Source organism: Sus scrofa, chromosome 6 (assembly GCF_000003025.6).
Source record: "Sus scrofa isolate TJ Tabasco breed Duroc chromosome 6, Sscrofa11.1, whole genome shotgun sequence".
Lineage (NCBI taxonomy): Eukaryota > Metazoa > Chordata > Mammalia > Artiodactyla > Suidae > Sus > Sus scrofa.
The window spans coordinates 51,215,408-51,234,483 of NC_010448.4; the positions used below are offsets into that span (position 1 = coordinate 51,215,408).

The 19,076-nt window shown below is 53.5% G+C and overlaps 1 protein-coding gene across 1 annotated transcript; it reads left to right on the plus strand.

Annotated features, from left to right (window-relative positions):
• CEACAM16 (carcinoembryonic antigen related cell adhesion molecule 16) lies at positions 1,678 to 13,051 on the plus strand. The gene is made up of 9 exons (XM_021097551.1): positions 1,678 to 1,749; positions 5,375 to 5,485; positions 6,147 to 6,177; positions 6,619 to 7,062; positions 7,387 to 7,662; positions 8,726 to 9,004; positions 11,103 to 11,429; positions 12,632 to 12,703; positions 12,827 to 13,051. The coding sequence occupies exons 1-8, from the start codon at positions 1,678 to 1,680 to the stop codon at positions 12,694 to 12,696; spliced, it is 1,605 nt and encodes a 534-aa protein (XP_020953210.1). The 3' UTR covers positions 12,697 to 12,703; positions 12,827 to 13,051.

The window sequence follows — 19,076 nt, forward strand, 5'->3', positions numbered from 1 at the left end:
GTGGGTTAGGATCCAGCATGGTCACTGCTGTGGCACGAGTTCCGTCCCTGGCCCAGGAACTTCCACATGCCACAGGCACAGCTAAATAAATGAATAAATAAAAATAAATTTATAGGTGTTATAAAAGATGAAGATTTAATACCTCCACCTCTCCTTCCTCATCCTCTCCCCCAAATTTTATCATACATTTAAGTAATCAGTAATTCATGTTTGCATCAATACAACAATGTAAAAGAGTGTTCACTGCAGAACTGCTTAGGGTACTCGGATGACATGTCCTTTCTCTTCTTTTGGTTGGAGGGGCTGGACCTGCAACATTGTTAGTTCCAGGTGCACAGCCCAGTGATTCAGCACTTCTGCACATCACAAAATGATCACCACTTTGGTGTGTACTTTTCACTGACAGCTCATCTGAAGGCCAACAAGCTAATGGAAGCGGCTATCACATTACACTGCTGCAGTCACCTCACTGCCTCCCAGCACCTGCCCTCACCTCCCCGAGTCTGTTCCCCACACACAGCCAGCAGATCTTAGTACCACCTAAGTCAGCTCCCATCCCTCCTCTGCTCACAACGCTCCCAGGGCTCCCATCTCAGAATAAAAGCCAAAGTCCCCCTGTGGCCCACAGGCCTGCAGGATCCACCCCTTTTCCCTCTCTGCCCTTGCACGCTCTGCTCCAGCCACACTCCACACTCCCCAAAACACTCCTGCCTCAGGGCCTTTGCCCATGCTGTTCCCTCTGCCTGGAATGCTTTTCCCCCAGATTCAGCACAGCTCCCTCACTGAGTCTCTACTTCATTGTCACCTCCTAAAACACCTTCTCTCTGCCCTACAGAAACCAGTGCCCCACATACGTCCATCCCCTCCCCTCCTTTCTTTCTTTCTCTAGCATTATCTCCACCTGATATCTTATACCTGTTCATGTTTGTCAACTATCTCCCCCCAAAAAAGGTCAGCTCTGTGAGGCAAGGATTTCGGTCCGTCCAATGTGTGCCTGTAACCCAGCACCTAGAACAGTGCCTGGCACGTGGTAGATGCTCACTAGAAGGTTGGCGAAAGGTGAACAATGGCGCCCACATACCCTGTGCTTAGCACCGAGCCCTCCGTGCACCTGCTGTCCCTCTCCCTTGGAGGAATCCCAGGGAGGTTAGTGTCCTGAGCGGCCACCACCCACTTCCTAGACAGGCAAAGGCCCCTGCCCAGGGTCATCAGGTTTACTTTCTGCCTGGCTCTGCGCCTAGCACATAGTAGATGCAAAGGAAACTGCAGCCCTCAACTGGGTCAAAAATTCAGGCTCATGGAGCTCCCGTCGTGGCTTAGTGGTTAACGAATCCGACCAGGAACCATGAGGTTGCAGGTTCTATCCCTGGCCTTGCTCAGTGGGTTAAGGATCCGGTGTTGCTGTGAGCTGTGGTGTAGGTCACAGATGCGGCTCGGATCCCGCGTTTCTGTGGCTCTGGCGTAGGCCAGCAGCTATAGCTCTGATTAGACCCCTAGCCTGGGAAGCTCCATATGCCACGGGAGTGGCTCCAGCAAAGGCAAAAAGACAAAAAAAATTCAGGCTCATGTCTGGGGAAGCACCAGCACAGGGGCTGGGAAGGTAGGGGCTGGGAGCAGATAGGGAAGGGCAAAGACAGCAGAGAAAGGTGGGTGTGATGCTGCGGGTGGTAGGGAGCCATGGCGGAGGTGGGACAAAAGCCGGGACCTGCCTCCAAGACTCGGAGCCTCCTCTTTCTCCTCAGCCAGAAGGCAAGTCACCTGAAACCCTGGCCTCCCTGGAGATTCCTGTCTCTGTGTCATCCACACCCGGTGTCCGGTTCCACAAACACTCTCTGAGCCTCTGCTTTGTACCCGATCCTGTGCTGGGCAGTGCTGGGGACATGGTGGTGACCATGACAGCCCTGGTCCCGCCCTCCCATGACTCATGGTCCATTTGAAGAAACAGGGTCCCCTCCCCCTCGGAGAGTGAGGACCCAGGGTGGTCAGGGCTGGGACTGGGGATTCAGGGCACACCAAAGTCCAGGACGGCTTCCTGGAGGAGGAGTTATTGGCTAAGCAATGAAACAGAGGAGAGGAAGCAGGGATGTGCTAGGAGGAGAGAGCAAGATGAGGCAGCAAAACTGGAGCAGAGAGTTTCCAGAAGGAAAGGGTGCTCTATGAGACCGGTCAGGTGGGCAGGGCCAGGCCATGCAGGGCCTGGTGGGCTGCAGTGAGGAGCTGGGCTTTCTCCCCAGGGCGCTGGGCAGCCATAGCAGGTTCTAAGCACCAAGATGGGGCCAAACCAGGGCTAGAGGCCAGGAGGGGATTGGGGAGGGAAAACCAGACAAGGGATGGGGGGGGGTGGGGGGGTGCCTGGACCAGGGCAGGGGCCACAGGGAGCGAGACAAAAGTGCACACGGAAGAGATATTTAAGAGGCAGGGATGAAGGAGTGTGGAATGCAGGGGGAGGGGAGATTGGCCGTCAGGAACAAGGCCCCGTCTCTCTGTCCCAGTGACAGATGGATGGTGGCGCCATCCCTGATAAGAGGATGATGGGGAAGGGGCGGGGGAGCAGGTCTGGGGGAAGATGCCCAGGTCAGTTTGGGACGGGGTGAGCGACAGACATGCCAGGGCCATCTGAGGGTAGGCATCCTGGATGCCACGGGGACGAGGGCCCGGGGCTCAGGGGAGAGGGCTGGGCCGGGACAGAGAAGGGTGAGGTGAGGTCACAGGAGAGGTGGGGGAAGCAGAAAGCGCCAGGTCACCCACAACTCACCTGGCCGCACCCACCCCTCTCGCCCAAGTCACAGCCCCGCCCCACCAGGGCAGCTCAGGACGTGGTGCCTGGCGGCGCCCCAGGGGCAAACCAGGACAGAGGAACCACAGGTACAGCCCCTGCCCAGAAGCAGGATGGTGGGGCCTCGGAGGCACCAGGACGCTGAAGCCATCAAGAGAGCGATAACAACACATTTGTCAGGAATGCTCTTCCCTTGGAGGCAGCGTGGCCTCTGCCCGGCATTACCTTCCCGGAGACCCTGGCCTCTGCCCTCAGTTCCCAAACCGCGCACCCGCTTCCTGGCTTTATCTTGCCCCCCAGCACTTAACCTCCACCCAACATGGAACAGACTTTATGTTTTATTTGTTTATCAGCCCCACGAGAACAGGGATTTTATTTACCAGCCCCTAGAACAGTGCCTGGCAGACAACTGATGCTCATCAAATATTTGTAGAGTAAATTCATGAGTGATTTCTTAAGCCTTTGCTCCATGCCAGGCGGCAGTGTAAGTACGTCGCCAGAATTCACTCATTTAATCCTTACAACGGCCCACGCAGTGCATACCATCACCACTCCCATTTTACAGCTCAGGAAACTGAGGCCCAACAGGCTGACCGGCACAGAGAACGCTCCCCAGTGTTCTGTGATAATCGACGTGGGAAAAGAATCTGAGAGAGGAGTTCCCATCGTGGCGCAGTGGTTAACGAATCCGACTAGGAACCATGAGGTTGCGGGTTCGATCCCTGCCTTTGCTCAGTGGGTTAACGATCCGGCATTGCCATGAGCTGTGGTGTAGGCCGCAGACGTGGCTCGGATCCCGCGTTGCTGTGGCTCTGACGTAGGCCAGAGCAGCTACAGCTCCGATTCGACCCCTAGCCTGGGAACCTCCATATGCCGTGGGAGCAGCCCTAGAAAAGGCAAAATGACAAACAAAAAAAAAGAAAAGAAAAGAATCTGAGAGAGAATGGATGTGAGTATATGTATGACTGGGTCACTCTGTTGTACAGCAGAAATGATCACAGCCGTGTAAATTAACTACACTACGATAAAACTTAAAAAAAAAAAGGTAAAATAAATAAATAAATTGGAGTTCCTGTTATGGCTCAGCGATAATGAACCTGACTAGGAACCATGAGATTGAGGGTTCGATCCCTGGCCTCACTCAGTGGTTAAGGATCCAGCGTTGCCATGAGCTGTGGTGTAGGTGAGCTGTGGCGTAGGTTGCAGATGCGGCTCAGATCTGGTGTTGCTGTGGCTGTGGTGTAGGCTGGCAGCTGCAGCTCTGATTGGACCCCTAGCCTGGGAACCTCCATATGCCACAGGTACAGCCTCATTAATAAAAATAAAATAAAATAAGCTAATTAAATTTAAAAAAGAAAAGAAAGGAAACTAAGGCCTGGCAGACTCCATAACTAGCCCAGGGCAACAGAGACACAGAGCTACGTCCACTGAGTCCAGTAACACCAATTGCACCTCGTGTTTGGGACCCGACTCTGGCAGACGCTGGTTAAGTATCTAACGTGCTAACTGCTCTCAACAATCCTGAGTAGGGGCTGCACCATCCCTGTCTTTTAGGGCAGTCAGTGGAGGCTCAGGAAGTGGGGCTGTCCCCGGCCCCATTTCTGCTAAGTCCAGAGTCAAGGTCAAAACTGGACTCGCCCTGGCCCCAAAGTCTGTGCCTATGCCTATTTGACAGACAGAAAGGACAAGACCTCGTGAGGAGAAGGGAGAGAATGTGGATTGCTCAGCAACACGTAGGAGGCTGACAAGAAGCAGAGACCCAGGGGGAGTTCCTGTGGTGGCTCAGCAGTAACGAACCCAACTAGGATCCATGAGGACGTGGGTTCAATCCCTAGCCTGCTCAGTGGGTTAAGAATCTGGCGTTGCCATGAGCTGTGGTGTAGGTTGCAGATGCGACTTGGCTCCCACATTGCTGTGGCTGTGGCATAGGCAGCAGCTGTAGCTCTGATTCAACCCCTAGCCTGGGAACCTCCATATCCCACAGGTGCAGCCCTAAAAAGACAAAAAGAAAGAAGGAAGGAAGGAAGGAAGGAAGGAAGGAAGAAGCAGAGCCCCGGGGAAAGTATGCATCCACCCAGCCTCCCTCCCTCCCAGTGTGGTTTTGGAAACCGGCAGGGGTCCTCCCTGCAGGAACTTGGGCAAGTCAGAGCCCTAATGCGGTACCTCAGTTTCCCCAGCTGCCAGTGGGGATTCTGACAGCGCTCACAGCACAGGGCATCCACTGAGATGACACCTGAAGGTCGTCCCTGGCATGGAGGCTGGGACAACGGTAGTCACTGCTGCGGGGGTTTAATCCTTTGGTGACCCCCAGCTCGGCAGGGACACCAGGGCCTGGGCCCTGGGTAAGAAGTGCCCTAAAATCTTCCCCTGCCCCTCCTCCCCCCTCCCTGGTGACCTGGTTCTTCTCCTGGTACCAAACCCGGGCCCTCGGCAGAAAGGAGGTTAGGCAGTGCCCCAGGAGGCCTGGCCAGGTCGTGGCCCCTGGCCCATGCCCGCCACACCCGTTCTGGTACCCAAACGGGGCCCCAGATCCTTGGTGACTCGATCCCTCCAAATTCAGGTGATCTCCCCCGGCTCCAAACCACCAAACCCTCCCAGGTCCGGCGCCAGTTGGAGCCAGACCCCAACCAGGAAGGGCTCCGGAGCCCTGGGCCGCCAACGCCGCTGTCTCCAAGAACCGGGTTTGGGGTGAAAGATGGTGCTGACCGGGTACAGCTGGCTTCTCCTCAGTGGTGAGCGAGAACGGCCCCCCCAGAGCCTCAGCCCCCCTGGCCTCGGGCAAGGGAGGGGAGCCCCGCCAAGGGAGGGAAGGTGTGAGTCAGAAATCCAGCGTGCTCGTGGCCGGACGGCTCAGAGTTGGCCCCCTCCAGAGTCACCAGCATGGGGTGGGCTGGGGACCATCACCCAGAGAGGTTTTCGGGGTGGGCTTGGAGGACTTTAACCCTGGGGGGTGAGCTGGGGCGAGGGGGCTGCGCTCATGCCTACAGTCGTGAGGCAGACCCTCACCGAGCTATGGAAGCCTTAACTAGAGTTGAGTTCTGCCCACCCCTCCCCCCCAGGATATGGTTTGGGCAGTTGCCTTCCTCATCTCAGCCTCAGTTTCCTCGTCTATGAAATGGGCCTAATGCCCAGGCTCACTGGAAGGTCATTATGAGCAGCATTTACCAGCACTTGCTTGGCCCCTGGAGCTGTTCTAGATGCTTTCTGTGTACTCACAAGCACCCTAAGGAGGCCCACCCATGACCCCCACTTCATAGACCAGAAATCTGAGGCTCAGAGAGGTGAAGTCACTGGCTGGGGTCACACAGCCGGGACGCGGCAGGGCTGAGCCCTAGACGCAGGGCCCTCCCTCTCAGCCATGCTCTATCAGCATGGAAAGTACCAGAAACCAGGCCAGGCATGTAAGTACTTCTTACGTGAGAACTGCCACGGCGCCCTAGTCCAGGCAACTGCACACGATTCAAACCCAGGCAGCCCCGACCAGCTCATCGGGTTTGGGGCTTATCTGTTGGGTTAAGAACAGAGGGGTGGGGTGGATTAATCACGTCCTGACTTTCTGCTGTGATGGGGCCTGGGGAGGCAGAGGAAGAGCCCTGGACCCGGAGGGAATGGGGGGAGGCAGGGGCTGGATGAGGCAGCCTGATCTGGTAAGCGTGGGCCTGGTGACTCTCACAGCAGAGGGGAAAACCCTTGGGTCACATCTGAGGTCCCAAAGGCTCAGCGTGAGCTGCGAGCTGGCTCTGCGCAAGGCCTCGGGCTACAGCCTTAGTGCAACACCTCGGATTCAATCCTCAGAACACAGCCCCCTGCCCCGGGGCTGAGACCCGCTAACCGTGACTGAGCACTTACTGCAGAGCAGGAACACAGGCGCCAGGAGCCCGAGTCTCCTCCTGAGCCATCAAGCCCCCGCCTCATCCCAGCCTCTGGCTCCTCTTCCTCAGCTGCCTTCCTGAGCACGGGGGCCGAGATCACCATCACCCCCGAGCCCACCCGGCCAGCCGAGGGGGACAACATCACCCTGGCCGTCCAGGGGCTTTCGGGGGAGCTGCTTGCCTACAACTGGTACGCGGGGCCCACGCTCAGCCTGTCTTACCTGGTGGCCAGCTACATCGTAAGCACAGGCGACGAGACCCCCGGCCCGGCCCATACGGGGCGGGAGGCTGTGCGCCCTGACGGCGGCCTGGACATCCAGGGCGTCCTGCCCCGGCACTCGGGCACCTACATCCTGCAGACTCTCAACAGGCAATTTCAGACGGAGGTGGGCTACGGACACTTGCAGGTCTATGGTGAGACACCCCCTGGAGCCCCCTCTACCCCAGCTGGAACTTCCCATCTCCTTCTCAATCTTTCTTTAAAAAAACAAACAAACAAACAAACAAAACTCTAAAAAATATTAAAACCATTTTTAAAAAGACCTAAAATAACATTAAAATGCTCACCTCCTCCCAGATGGCCTCCAGGATTAGACCTGCCTCCCAGGCCATCCTTTCTTCTCTGGCTGGGGGCTCAGAGGCACTGCCGGGATCCAGCCATGCCCCTTGCCTGGGGACAGGGAGACTCTGGGAGCAGGGGGTGCCCTGCCCCCTCCCCCTCTGTCTTTTGCCCCACAGAGATCCTGGCCCAGCCTGTGATCATGGCCAATAGCACAGCACTGGTGGAGCACCGGGACACCCTGCACCTGACATGCAGCAGCCCCAGCCCTGCTGAGGTCCGCTGGTTCTTCAACGGTGACGCCCTGCCCATCTCCGTCCGCCTTGGCCTGTCCCCCGACGGCCGGGTCCTGATCCGGCACGGTGTCCGGAGGGAGGAGGCCGGAGCCTACCAGTGTGAGGTCTGGAACCCGGTCAGTGTCAGCCGCAGCAAGCCCATCAACCTGACCGTGTACTGTGAGTCCCCCTGGCCCGGCCCTGCCAGAGACACCCAGTGCCCCAACCTCATAGATGGGGAAACTGAGGCCAGGAGAGGGCACCCAAGGGTACACAGTGAATCAGTAGGCCAGCTGGGGTTAGAAACCAGGGATCCCCCTTAAAATGCACTTGACGCAGGAGTTCCCTGGAGGCTCAGCGGGTTAAGAACCCTGCTGTGGCATGGGTTCGAGCTCCAGCCCAGGAACTTCCACATGCCATGGGCATGGCCAAAAAAAAGATGAAGATGCACTTGACCTATCTCCTAAAGCAGAAAGACCACCTTTGATATTGAATAATTTTTCCCTTTGAATCGATACCTCCAGGACTGGTTGGTTTTGAGAGGGAGGGGGGATGTCAGTGGTAGAACGGGAGGGGAAATAAAATCAAAAACATAACCAAGGCACAGAGTCATTCCCAGGGGCAGCAGATATGCAGTGTGGCATCCAGAGAAAAGCAAGCACTGAGGTACCCGAGGGTCGGGGACATAGACAAACTTAGAACCTAGAATCCTACAACCAGGAGCCTCTGGATTTAAGAAGCACTGAATTCTAGACTCTGGAAATCCTAGAACCTCTAGAAGCAGAGATCCTTAGACTCAGAATCTAATTCTAAAATCTTAGAAACATAGATTTCTAGAAAACTTAGAATCCTAGAATATAGAAATACCTGCTTTTGGAGCCCTAGAATTCTAGACTCTTAGAATGGCTTATCAGAAACCAATCGTTTAGACTTCTTTTTTTTTTTTTTTTTTTTTTTCATGGAGCCACAGATTTCAAAAATATCTTGCACTGTTGTCTGGCCCAACACCCTCTTTTTGCAGAAGAGAAAACTGAAATTCCCCGAGAGGGGAAGTGAGTGTCCAGATCTTAGAGCAAGCTAGAGATCCATGTGGGATTCGGAAAGGCCTGGGCTCTGGTTCCCTCCAGAGACACCCCCCCCCCACGCCCGCCAGGGGCCCCAGCTTGGTGGGGAGTAAGCGGGGCGCCCACCCCCACGGCCCTCTCCCTCCACGGCCGCCTTTCCTTCCCTCCCGCTCTCACAGTTGGCCCAGAGCGCGTGGCCATCCTCCAGGATTCCACCACCCGCACGGGCTGCACCATCAAAGTCGACTTCAACACGTCACTCACGCTGTGGTGCGCGGCCCGGTCTTGCCCGGAGCCCGAGTACGTGTGGGCCTTCAACGGGCGGGCCTTAAGGAACGGCCAGGACCACCTCAACATCAGCAGCATGACAGCGGCCCAGGAGGGCACGTACACGTGTATCGCTAAGAACCCCAAGACTCTGCTTTCTGGATCCGCCTCAGTGGTGGTCAAACTTTCCGGTGAGTCGCCCCCAGCCCGACCTCCACCCCCTCCCCGCGAAGCCCCAGTCGGCCTGCTCCCCCCACCAGGAGGGCTGCCGTGTGTGTGCCCAAGAGATGATTGCAAAGGGAGAGGTTCTCCACCCATTCGGGGGACAAAGGGACCTGTCAGGTGGACCGCCCCCCCATCCAAGGGACAGAAGGAGGTGGTTGACGCTCTGTCACCCAGAAAGCAAACGACGCCCTAGGCTCTCGTCCCTGAGGGATGGCAGAGTGAGATACGGGGCGTGTCCCACGCTGTGCAGCGGCAGCGTGGGGAGACATTCAGCTGTCCCTTCGTGCGGGTGCCCCTCTTCTAATCTCAGTCTGTCACAGCTGCTCCGCGCGGGACCCACTCCCTGCCCCCACAGACAGCTGAACCTCGGCGCAGCCAACGCAGTCCTGCAGTGACCCGGCCCAGATACGGGCGTGCGCATGCGCATACCAGGCACACGCGCACGAGCCTCTCGGAAAATCACAGCCAATTGTTGGCTGATGGAAAAACACAGCGAGGGAGGCACTGGCTTGCCTCTGTCCTTAAACAACCTGGTGGCAGGGGCAGTGCAGACACAGCTGGTGTTCTCAGAGCCATCAGGATCCTCAAGGGACGTTTTCTCATCCCCTGGGATGGTGGCTTTGAACACTAGGGCCTCATTCATTCTGCCCTTGGTTCCTTCCCAAGTGACCACCATCCCCCCGGGGACAGTGGGAACAGTCCCTCCCTCCTACTGACAGGCTGGGTCTCATCCAAAGGGTGGATACCCTTTCACCCCAAGCAGAAATGGCATCCCCAGAGGTAAGTGTATCTCCTGCCCCATCCCACCCCGGCCTTGGCAGCTGGCCTGGGCCAGAGACAGGGGGTGGACCAGATGATCTCAGGCGCTGCCCAGAGCCCTGTCTGTGCAGGTCAAGATGGGGGTTGTCCAAGGTGTGCAGGTATGTGCAGGGAGTGGGTGCAGCGCCCCCCAGGGCTTCCTGAATTGTCAGCAACCCTGTGGCAGGTGCAGGGGCGAGACAGAGGAAAGGGAGACACTACCCTTCCCCCACCTGGGGGAGACTTCGATCTGATGGAGGAGACATGACCTCTGCCCTTGGAGAGATGCTCTTAGAACAGGGAAGCAGGGCTCCCAATTCAAGGAGCTGCCAGTCAGAGAGAAAGGGCAAGTCCCTCCATTGGAGCAGGGATGAAGGAGACATGACAGCCCCCCTCAGCGAGCTTCCGATCAGATGGAGGAGACACAGTCCACATTTTGTATTCTGATGGGTCTGATGGGGAGACATGGCCTTGAGGACACATGGCCTTTTTTTTTTTTTTTTTTTTTTTAAGAATTCCTAGTCTGATGGGGGAGACACAGTTCCCACCTTTGGAGTACTCCCAATCTGATGGGGGAGTACAGGCCCCCCCCACTCTCTAGGAATTTCCAGTCTGATGGGTAGATGCCCCCATTCAATTTCTGGGGTCCCCCACCCTGACCGGAAAGACTCAGCCCAATAAAAAAAATCCAAAATTTCCAATCTGATGGAGGAGACATGACCTCCCCGCCTCTGGAATCTTTCAGTCTGATGGGAAATTATAGCCCCTACATTCTGCGGTCTCTCGGTCTGACAGAAGAGACATGACCTGGAGGACACGGCTCCCAACAATCTGATGGGGGAGACGTGGCCCCCATGTTCTGAAAATTTCCAGTTTGATGGAAACACAGCCCCTACACTTTTAAGAATTTGCCGTCTGATGGAGGAGACATGACTTGATTCCCTAGGGTCTTCCAGTTTAATGGGAGAGATCCCCCCAGAGGCTGGAAATTCCTAGTCTCACGGGGGAAGAGTCGGCCTCCACCCGCTGCATCTCCCAACCTGAGGGGGGAAGACAGGGCTCCCCGGCAGCCGGCAGGCCCTTCCGGGACTCCAAATCCAGCTCCACTGCCACGCACATCACCTCCTCCCTCTGTCTCCCTCCTGGCATCCCGCACGAGGAGGGCCAACCAGTTGGGGAGGCGCGGAGGAGCTGGCTGCGGGTGGGCAGGGCATGCTCTGCCCCACGCTGGCCCAGCTGACCCAGCGCCCCTCACTCTCTCCCCAGCGGCAGCTGTCGCCGTAACAATTGTGCCCGTGCCAACCAGGCCGATGGAGGGCCAGGACGTGACGCTGACCGTACAGGGCTACCCCAAGGACCTGCTGGTCTACGCCTGGTACCGGGGGCCTGCTGCGGAGCCCAACCGACTGCTTAGCCAGCTGCCTTCGGGGAACTGGATCGCAGGCCCTGCGCACACAGGCCGGGAGGTGGGCTTCCCCAACTGCTCGCTGCTGGTACAGAAGCTGAACCTCACGGACGCAGGCCGCTACACGCTCAAGACCGTCACGCTGCAGGGCAAGACTGAGACGCTGGAAGTGGAGCTGCAGGTGGCCCGTGAGTGTGCGGGAGGGGGAGGGGTCCCCAAAAGGGCTTTGCCTCCTCCGTCTGACGTGGGACTCCCCCCATGGAGCTCTTGCCTCTTCTGTCAAACAGACGACCTAGACCAGGGGTAGAGAGGCTTCCTCCATCTGACTGGAAGCGCTAAACAGGGCTTCCAGGCTTTCTCTCTTCTCCAAGAGGCACGGCAGACGAAAGGTTTCAAAGTATGGGATGCAGTGTGAAGGGCAGGCATCCTTCTTTCCTGCAGACGAGTGGATCATACAGCCCGGGAGCTGTTGCCTCTACCTCCACACCAGGGGAGCAGGCTAACGGTGGGCGTGTGCCTCTCCCATCAGATGGGGGCACAGAGCGAGGGTTGGGGCTGAGGTTGCCTCCCTCCTAGACAGTGGGGATCATGGTCCGTGCTTTGGGTTCAGTAACAGTGAGAGCAGAATGTTCACCCTCAGAGCGCAAATGTCTCTCTCAAACTGAAATAGGGACCGTCTCCTCCTTCAGGATGGAGATTCCTAGGTGACGGGAATTGTATTTCCTCTTCACAGTGGAAACTCCCAGTGGTCAGGAATGATGTCTCCTCCATCAGACTGGGAGCTCCCAGAGGCAGGGCCTGTGTCTCCCCATCAGCCTGGGAGCTCCCAGAGGCAGGGCCCTTGTCTCCTCCATCAGACTGGGAGCCCCCAGAGGCAGGGCTCATGTCTCCCCATCAGCCTGGGAGCTCCCAGAGGCAGGGCCCTTGTCTCCTCCATCAGACTGGGAGCCCCCAGAGGCAGGGTCCATGTCTCCCCATCAGCCTGGGAGCTCCCAGAGGCAGGGCCCTTGTCTCCTCCATCAGACTGAACATCCCCAGAGGTCTGAGAAGCCGAGTCCCTGAGGCGGGGCCATGTTTTATCCTTCGGACCAAGAGCTGTCAGACACTGTGGACTGGGTCATTCCCCAATCTAGAGTCTTGCCGCCCCCATCAGACGAGGCAGTCTCAGAAGCCAGATCCCTGAATCAAAGACAGTGACCCCCGACTCGGACTTGAAGCTTCCCAAGTCAGGAAATCCAGTACCCGCAACACCCCTCAGCACCCTCCATCTATGCACTCATCAGACTCTAGTTTTCCAGGTCGCTCTTGGGGGGAGAATGCTGGTCAAGGACAGTAGGCCACCCCCGATGAGGCCTCAGAATTCCTTTTCACCCTGTCTCTCTTCTCGCAGTCAACCTCCCTTCCTCGCACAAGGACCAACGCCACCTTCCTGAACCTGAACCTGGCACAGGCTGAGCATGGGGTGGGAGGGGCCGCCGGGAGGCCAGGGCTGGGCAGGGGAGCAGGAGGCGCGGGGGCGCTGGGGACCTGGCCCCCTACTTCCCTGACAGCCTCCTCTGCCCCTGTGCCCCATCCTTCCCCACAGCCCTGGAGTAGCACCGTGACCCTGGAGACATCCAGAGAGATGAGCGCTTCGAGCCCCCCTCCTCATCTCCGCCCCCTGAGTGGAGGACCCCTCGCTTCCAGCAAGGATGCCGGGCCATGGTGCACTCTTCTCCTGCTTCCACCCTAGAGTTAGAGCCACTGGGGCCCCACTCCTTCACTAAGCTGTCAGAGAGCCACAGAGGCTATAAACATCCTGGTTAACACACGCATGTGTCAGCCTCTCCTTCCACCACTGCCAACCCTACCAGCCCTGGTGGCCACGCTTGCTTCTTTTCCCACTCAAGATCATTGTCGCGCTGGGTGCATGCCTGCACAGGGATGACAGATCACAAGGCTCCAAGCCCCCACCACTTGATATCAGGGCCTCAGGTCCTTCCCACATCTCCCCGGGTTATATCTGAGGATGCTGCTTCCCAATCGGCCAAAGACTGCCCCTGCCGTGGCACGAAGCAGCCACAGACGTGAGCTTTTCCTGCGCTGAGCCTCCCTCCTTAACCCAGGGCCTGATGCAAAGCTGCTTGTGCACAGGACAAGGAAGGACCAAATTTCCACACCTCTGGTCCTCATCCACTTAACCAAGATGCCCTTTCGGGTCCTCCAGTGTCCCTCCCATTCCAGATACCTCTCAAACATCACCTGCACGGTCCTAAAAATACCTCCCTCCTCCTCTAAACACAGAAAAAGCCCCTGCGCAGAAATGAATGCAAATGGGGCAGGGGTGCAGCTGAGCGGTGGAGAGCAGGGAAGTGGGAACCAACGGGAATGTGTCTTCTGACTCCTCTCATTAGTAGGGTCTGAGCCACAGGCCCCACCGAGCCAAGATGCCCACTTCAGAGAGGCCTGGTCATAGTCCGAAGCAGTGATAGCAGGTTCTAGGCTTGAGGGTAGAGAGATTTGGGCAGGGACAGAAAGGTCCTGTAGAGAGATCTCCCAGATACTTTCAAGACAGAGCCTTTCTAGGGATGCTGTGTTGAGTTGGTAGAGGTGAAAGATACACAGAATGAGGGTTATAAAATCCAGTTTTGAATCCTGCATTGACTGTGGATTCGCTAGACTCTCAATTTGTCCATCAGTAAAAAAGTGTGGACTTAGGGTAGACTAGAATATTCCACACCATTTTATTCGCCTCAGAGCCCTTTCTTCAAATACAGGCTTACATGGGAGGTCAATATATTGTTTAAGAGAGCAATGCAATAAAAGTAGATATCAATTCAAAAGCTATAGCCCTCTCCCCCCTACATAACAAATTTCAACACATTTTGGGGGGAAAAAATCCTTAAATCTACATAATGCTTAGATTACAAAGACCATTAAAATGCAAAACACCCATCAGAATCAAATGATAGTGAAAACATCATATATAGAAACTGTGGGATATGACCAAAGCTACACGTGGAGGGGGAATGATAGTCTTCAATGCTGAAATACATCGAGAGTACTAAAAAGAAACAAGCTTGAAAATGAGCAAAATAAGGTTGCCACTCAAGAATCTAGAAGTCCATGGAATAAGCCAAAAAAAAGGGGGCAGGGGGAAGAAATTAAGAAAGATAAAAACAGAAATGGATGAAATAATAAAATCAAAGATAGAGTTAGTCAATAAGACCTAAAGTAGTTCTTTGAAAACACCAATGAAATAAAATAGACAAACAAGACAAGGCTAATACATAAAGTAAATGAGGAGTTCCCATTGTGGCTCAGTCCATGAGGACTCGGGTTCGATCCCTGGCCTCGCTCAGTGGGTTAAGGATCCCGCATTGCTCTGGCTGTGGTGTAGGCCAGCAGCTGCAGCTCCAACTGGACCTCTAGCCTGGGAACCTCCATATGCTGCAGAGCAGCCCTAAAAAGACCAAAAGAATAAATAAAAAAATAAAAATAAAGTAAAAGAGAAACTGTTCTGATTGAAGTAGAGGATCTGTGCCAGGTTAGGTGCTCAATAAATATATATATTGAGGTAAGACAATTTGGATAGTTCCCCAGCAGCCACTCCCCTCTCCTCTCTCACAATGGCGGGCACTGCTTCCCATAAAAGAAGCTGAAAACCACAGGAACTCACTTTCCCAGACAGCTTTGCAGCTAGAGGTGGCCATGTGATCAATTCTGGCCAATGAAGGAAGGAGAGAGCTACACGTTCTGTCCACTGACTCTGCCCCACCTGAGTCGGCACCAAGAGAGCTCCATGGAGTTTGAAAGCTATCAGCTAAATCAGCGTTCTCTGATATGAAGCTTCTGGCAATGACACTGCTAGGGAAGTGAGGATGGATTTGAGCCCATACTCTTAACCCAAATGATACTATCCAGCCCCAAAATGGGAACTAGTGTCCATGCTGCCCCCACCCCTCCAAATTCACACAAGAGTCACATAGATCAGAATTTTTCTTCAGTGGCTAATAAGAGAGACTGGAAATAACACAAACAGCAAAAAGAGGACACTAATATATAAAAGAGAAACTGGTACGTCTAAAAGTAGCTTACGTGACTAGAAGATTATTTCTCTCTCACATAAAAGATGACCATAAGCAGATTGTTCAGAGCTGGGATGGTGGCTCCTCAGCATCATTAGGGACACAGCTTATTCTGTCTTTCTGCTCCATCATTCTTAGCTTGTGGCTTCCATTCTCTTGATCCTCTCATAGTCCAAGATGGCTGCTGGAGCCACAGCTGCCTCATCCATATTCCATGCAGGAAGCAGAAAGAAAGGGACAAAGGGTAAAAATAGCCCCATGCCCAATTATGGTGGTGCTCTTTTTAAGGAATCTTACCCGAAGTGCCATTCTACAACTTCCACTTACATTTGATTGGCCAGATCTTAGTCATGTGGCCACCTTTGCTGCAAGGGAAGCTGGGACATGTAGTCTTTTCCCTGGGTCTATGGCTGCCCCAAAGAACACCAGGGTCCTGCTCTCAAGGATGACAGGAAGGATGGATCCCAGGTGGGCAGCTGGCAGGCTCTGCCAAGACCAACCTTGGAACTCCTACCTCCTAATCTAGTCAAAATGGCCTTTCTTATCTAAGCCTAAGAGGAGAGAGCCCCAGCCACAGCAGCAAGGATTTGGGAAAGTGGAGTTGTGTTCCGCAGGGGCTTGCATTGTGTAATGCAGGATGCACTGGCAGGAGGAGCTGGAGTAGGGGAGGGCATGGCAGCTCAGTTTTCTAGGTCAGGCCAGATCCCACATCCTCACAGTGTGGAGGCTCACATGTCGCCAGGACCACATCCACGTCTCCTGTCTCCCTACGCCTGGCTGGGCTCCTGGACTGAATCCTCCAGGCAGTCCAATCCGCTCTTTAACAGTCCAGGAAAGAGGAGTTCCTGTTGTAGTGCAGTGGTTAACAAATCCAACTAGGAACCATGAGGTTGCAAGTTCGATCCCTGGCCTTGCTCAGTGGGTTAAGGATCCAGCATTGCCGTGTAGGTCGCAGATGCGGCTCAGATCCCACGTTGCTGTGGCTGTCGTGTAGGCTGGTGGCAACAGCTCCAATTAGACCCCTAGCCTGGGAACCTCCATATGCCGCGAAAGTGGCCCTAGAAAAGGCAAAAAAAAAAAAAAAAAAAAAACAGTCCAAGAAGGAAAAACAGCACCAACCACAAAATAATTATAGCTACTGTATGGTGAGCATTAATTTTGTCCTTTTGTCTCTCCATCTCAATGAATTCCTGAAGGAACCCAAGTGAGTGGTTATTGGCAGCTCCTCCATTTTACAGGGTGAGGAAAGGGATGCACAGAGCCCAGGTCCCACAGTTCGCACGGCGGCCAAGCAGAGGCGCTGGCCAACGAAAACCCCTTCACTCCTCTGCTGGGCCGCTGGGACACAGGCTGGGAGCCCAGACAGAGCCGAGGTAGCACTTTAGCTGTGGGACTCCAGGCAGCGTGGCTTTTCCTCACTCATAAAACAGAGATAAAAATAGCCCACCTGGAGTTCCCTGATAGCTCAGTGGGTTAAGGATCCTGTGTTGTCAGGCCGTGGCATGGGTTCGACTCCTGGCCTGGGAAATTCGGCTTGCTGTAGACATGGTCAAAAAATAAATAAGTGGTGCACACCTCCTAGGACTGTTGAAAAGACTAAATGAAAAAAAAATAAAATAATAAAAAATAAAAATAAATTTAATATTTTAAAATGGGAGTTCCCATCGTGGCGCAGGAGAAACGAATCCCTAGGAACCATGAGGTTGTGGGTTTGATCCCTGGCCTCGCTCAGTGGGTTAAGGATCCAGCGTTTCCATGAGCTGTGGTGTAAAAGATGCAGCTTGGATCTGGCGTTGCTCTGGCTGTAGTGTAGGCTGGCAGCTATAGTTCCAATAGGACCCCTAGCCTGGGAACCTCCATATGCCGCGGGTACGGCCATAAAAAACAAAAGCACACAAAAAAATTTAAAAAATAATAATTTTTAAAATAGTAAATGAGTCAAACAAAGAAAGAATCTAGTTACCTAAGTGCTTGATAAATTCTTTTTAATTCACTCAGGTGTTAGGCGTGGGCAATAGGCAGACAGAAAAGCCAAAAATAACCGTTTTTCTATCATGCCTTCTTCCTGGGAAACTTAATTAACCCTATGGCACAGGTTCCCCTCATTTTATGGAATACCAGCCATTCCTAAAAATTGTAATCACCTGAAAATGGTTTACAAGAAAAACAATACACGTGTAGAAGCTTTTAGAATCCCGATGCTGAAATTTTTTTAATTTTAAAAATTAAAAAATAATGAAAAAAGAAAAGAACATAAATAAATAAGAAAAAAAACTTAAAAAAAAAATCCCACCACAGAATGGGAGAAAATATTTGCAAATGAAGCAACTGACAAGGGATTAATCTCCAAAATTTATAAACACCATCTGCAGCTCAATACCAAAAAAGCAAACAACCCCATCAAAAAATGGGCAGAAGATCTAAACAGACAATTCTCCTGTTTTCTCCAAGACATACAGACGGCCAAAAAACACATGACAAGATGTTCAGCCTCAGTAATTATTAGAGAAATGCAAATCAAAACCACTATGAGGTAGCACCTTTCACGGGCCAGAATGGCCACCATCAAAGTCTACACACACTAATTGCTGGCGAAGGTGTGGAGAGAAGGAACCCTCTTACACTGTTGGTAAGAATGTAAATTGGTGCAACCACTGTGGAAAACAGTATGGAGATTCCCCAGAAAACTAAAAATAGAACTGCCATTTGATCCAACAATCCCACTCCTGGGCATCTACCCAGAGAAAACCATGACTCGCAAAGATACATGCATCCCAATGTTCACTGCATCACTATACACAATAGCCAAGACATGGAAACAACCTAAATGCCCACTGATGGAGGAGTGGATCAAGAAGATGTGGTACATACACACAACGGAATATGACTCAGCCATACAAAGGAATGAAATAATGGCATTTGCAGCAACATGGATGGGCCTAGAAATTTCCAGGCTAAGTGAAGTCAGTCAGACAGTGAGACACCAAGATCAAATGCTGTCACTTACATATGGAATCTTAAAAAAGGACACAATGAACTTCTTTACAGAACAGATACCGACTCAAAACTTTGAAAAACATATGGTTTCCAAAGGAGACAGGTTGGGGGGTGGGGGATGCATGGGGGGTTTGGGATGGAAATGCTATAAAATTGGGTTGTGATGATTGTTGTACAACTATACATGTAAGAAAATTCATTGAGTAATAAAAATAAACTAATATTTAATTTAATTTAAAAAAAGAATGCCAATGCTGATTATCCCAGGTGCCAGGGAACATGCTCTCAGCACAGGTTCCCTGACTTGCCCCTTGCAGCCTCCCTTTGAAATGGGGCCCCAATCTCCCAGCTGTTAATTTGAAATACTTCCCATCTCCCAGGGAGTTCCCATTGTGACTCAGTGGGTGAAGAACCCAACTAGTATCCATGAGGTTGCGGGTTCAATCCCTGGCCTCGTTCAGTGGGTTAAGGATCCAGCGTTGCTGTGGCTGTGGTGTAGGCCAGCATAGCTCTGATTCGACCCCTAGCCTGGGAACCTCCCTATGCCATGGTTCGCCCCTGAAAACAAACAACAAACAAAAAAGAAAACATCTCCCCGTTCCCTACCTGGGCCCAGGAAAACTGTCTCCAGGGTAGTGACCTGGAAACTAGATTTTCAGAATAAATAGCCTGGGTAATTGTTGTCAGCTGAGAAGTTGGGGGACCCAGGTGCAGGGACCGTTTGACATAAAAAAGGAAAATAAGGCACAAAGAGTAGGAGGCAACTTGCCC